The 3,630-nt window shown below is 36.8% G+C and overlaps 1 protein-coding gene across 2 annotated transcripts in view; it reads left to right on the forward strand.

Annotated features, from left to right (window-relative positions):
• Positions 1-880: 880 nt before the first annotated feature.
• Positions 881-3,630, forward strand: part of wbp1la (WW domain binding protein 1-like a) — a 4,283-nt gene continuing 1,533 nt past the window's right edge. Inside the window, exons 1-3 of one of the 2 annotated variants that reach the window (XM_025060998.1) lie at positions 881-1,099; positions 2,922-3,042; positions 3,148-3,309. In XM_025060998.1, the coding sequence (XP_024916766.1) occupies positions 1,052-1,099; positions 2,922-3,042; positions 3,148-3,309 (331 nt within the window). In that variant the 5' untranslated portion in view covers positions 881-1,051. The remainder of the gene's footprint in view (positions 1,100-2,921; positions 3,043-3,147; positions 3,310-3,630) is intronic. The other variant, XM_008322523.3, reaches the window with a different exon arrangement.

Genomic DNA, 3,630 nt, shown 5'->3' on the forward strand with positions numbered 1-3,630 from the left:
TAAAGCCAGTTACACCTGCCTTTCTTACAGTCAGGAAAACAGTTTTTTTACATACTGTATGACTCTAAATTTGTGGAACACCAGTTTCCTTATAATTTAAAAGTGAGTTTGTGAACATATCCAAGGAGCTCAATTTTTTTCTGTTACAGAACCTTGTTGTTAAGAGTGGCAATGAAATTGTAATTTGGATTTTAGGGAAAAGAAAACGTTTTTATCATTTTTGCAATATGTCAGAACATAATCAAGGATATGACAAAAACCGAGGACAGGTTTATTAGCATTTCCAGCCAGGATGGGATTAGGTAGGAATAAAGCTTTCCAATTAATCATAATTAAGTCTTTAAATAAGTAACAAGTGAATTACAAATTGAAATGGCTTCAACTCCTGCTGGTGCCGTGTTGTAAGCAACCAGATGATGTCGCTGGAGAACACAGGAAACATGCGCATACACCGAGGAGCGTACACTAGTTATTTCGTCACATGCTGTGAATAATTACCTTCTTTACATATACAGTACATACACACACACACACACAGTATATATATTTATATATAGAGAGAGCGCTACGTTATCTTTTCATTACATTTACGTATTTTTAAATATATATTACTTTTAAATTTGGGCTTTCTAAATATTTTTTAAATATTGCGCTGTTAACAGCTATTAACTGGGACCTGTAAAAAATATGTGAGATATAGAGTCAGTAATTAAAAAGTTTACTGCAAAACTCTATTAATAAACAACTGAGAAGGGTTTAATAAACTAGAAGTAGAAAAATATTGGAAAACGGAAGACAGAGGAACTGAATTGTTACTGACTGACAAGCAGCCTTAACCAATAACTGTTCGAGGAAAGCTCATACTCACGAACAGACCAATAGTAGCGCTGTAGGGAGGGGCCGAAGAAACAAGTGTTGAAAGTTAGCTCTACTTGTTTTGTTTTGGTGAACCGCTGAGGCCCAGAGTTGGACTTAATGGTTGTTTTTATGCTATCAGTGCGATGGTTTATTAACAATTGGATACTGTATAACTAGCCTCCACCTATTGACAATGACGGTTCAACTGGAACCTTCTCCGACACTGGCGACAGAGAAAGAGGTATTAGCTGTGCGACGTTCTGTAACAGCCCTCTTAGATAACCAGCTAGGTTATCTTAGCTAGTCTGTCAGCTAAACGTATTGCAATTACTAGGTACCTGCTAGTAGTTTGTTTGCTGTGTTGATTTTGTTTTTCTTCCTGTTGTTTAAAAGGCTAGGTGTTGGCAGTCCTTGTTTCCAGGGTTAGCAGAGCGAAGAGTTGGAGCCTACTAACTTTGGTTATTTTTTTGCTAACTTCCTCTAACTTTTTTTATTTTTTATTTCGTCTTCACCCGTCCTGTTCTAAAACATAATTAGAGCTCTCCGAAAGTGGCACTGATTACTCTTCTTGCTGTAACATCTATCAACCTACGTAAAGTTGTAGACATGTTTTTCACGAAAGCGTCACATTCGTTTTACAGTTTTTTCCCAAACACTACAACACGTGATTCAGAACACAAAAAAAAAGAAAAAAGAAAAAACGTGCTAATTTTAAACATTTCTTTTCTTCGTCAGGACTATTTTTCTATACTAAACCACACATTCAGACTATTAAAAATGGTTGGTTTCGATCAAAAAGACAGTCATTGACAAGTGAACACAACATATGTTTGTTTTTGTTTTTTTTGGTCTTGGCAAAGTAATGAATGTAAGGAGTCGCCATTTAGTCCTTTCACGTGTATAAGTGCAACGAAAAAAATATTATTGGGTAAAATGAAAGGTGAGCAAATGTAGTTAAAACCAAAGGAGTGAAAGAGAACAAGGCAAACACATTTGCTTGCTACACATCAGGTGTTACATCATGTTCTATCTGTTTTGTATTGGTGACAGCACCAACATCAACACGACAGTCTTACTTGAAAAGATATTTAAACCCTTGCTGCCAAACTGAAAATAATGTCCTTGCATTTGACACTTATTCTCAAAAGACAAAATGAATTGCTGGTAGATTGTTTGAAACGTTTCTCTGTCATTAAAGTGTTAAAATCTTATTTTGTATTTTTATTCATTAGGGATGAAATTATATGGACGGTAGAGTATAAGAGTTTATCAAGTGCATTTCTACTGTCCCAGATTTGAGGTGATGTAAGACATTTAGTTGACATAGAATTAGTATATAAAAGGTAAGGTAAGACATTGTCACTTCCTGCTTTGATGTATATTCACATCAGTCTTGGTTATGTTCTTCTATTAATATAATAGTAATATTCTTTAGGCACGCTCTTTGAGGTACCATTTGTGCCATGGAGCTTTTTGATGTACACATAAAATTCAATCAATGAGTTCTGAGTAATCATATAAGCAATTTTGTTATTACTTGTTTTGGTCATTTTCTTGTTTGATGCAAATGAGAGCAAACGTTGTTTACCAGACAAGCCAAGTTAGTGACAGTGGGCTATCACGAGTACGTGTTTTCCAAAAACGTGTTATTCTTCGGATTAAAAACCCTGCCGTGATTGGAGGTGTTATTGTTTTTGTGCTGAGCCGTTTGCTACAGGGTGTAAGATATAATTATTGAAAATTGGTTCAAACGAAATTCCGACTTCTGCAGAACAAAAAACATGTTCAGGAATGTTCATTATGCTGGTTTCAGGTTTACATAACACCTGCAATCAATTACTGTATGTCACTGTAAAAAAAAAAAAGTTTTCAGGTGGAATGTTGCAAGAAAAAAAAAACCGTCAAAACTTTCTGTTGTCTCTGTATGTTGATGATTTGGACTGTAGTTTGTTCAGTCTGTTTTATTTGTGTACATTTATTGCACACACGCAGCTTATAAATACAGTTTGTTATAATAATACATGTTGGGGTTTTTTTTGTACTTCAAATCAATGTATCATCAGGTATTTGTGTTTTCACAGGCCAGGTTGCTGTGCCAAGGAGCCAATAACCAAAGCTACTTCTGTGAGTCAGGTCACTGCTGTGGAGAGAAACAATGCTGCAGCTACTACTATGAACTGTGGTGTAAGAGAATGACAACCGACTTTTCTTTTTATTTACACCTGTCCCTTATTTATACTAAGTTAACCCCTCTTTACTCATGCTTTTTTTTTTTTTTTTTTTTTGCAGGGTTTTGGTTAGTGTGGGCTCTAATCATTATTCTGACCTGCATCTGCGTGTGCCAGCACTGGCGCTCCAAGCAGCGCTTCCAGCAGCAGCGTCGTCAGAACGAGATCAACCTTATCGCTTACAGAGAGGCTCACAACAACTCTCAGCTCCCCCTCTATCTCAGTAAGTAGCTGCGTGACTGGCGCTGCGAATGGTATGCACCTCGAAGAAGAAACAGAGCATGCAGTCACCATTTTACTGCTGTTCTAAAAGCAGACCATTAAGCTGAGGGTGTGGGCTGCAGCCATTCTTCTTGGCCATCCTCTTCATTTGGGCCCAAATAGTTAGGACTGTATGGTACTTGAGGAATATCTAGATTTAGAGAATCTATCTTGGATACCTGGCTAGATATTTTGGGCTAGAAGTACTGCTATGGTCTGAACTTTTTTTTTTTTTTGCAGACTTAACAAAAAGGAATGCCTGTGGGTAGGGCTGTGGGTAGTC

The sequence above is a fragment of the Cynoglossus semilaevis genome, chromosome 12, assembly GCF_000523025.1.
Source record: "Cynoglossus semilaevis isolate Cse_v1.0 chromosome 12, Cse_v1.0, whole genome shotgun sequence".
NCBI classification, from domain to species: domain Eukaryota; kingdom Metazoa; phylum Chordata; class Actinopteri; order Pleuronectiformes; family Cynoglossidae; genus Cynoglossus; species Cynoglossus semilaevis.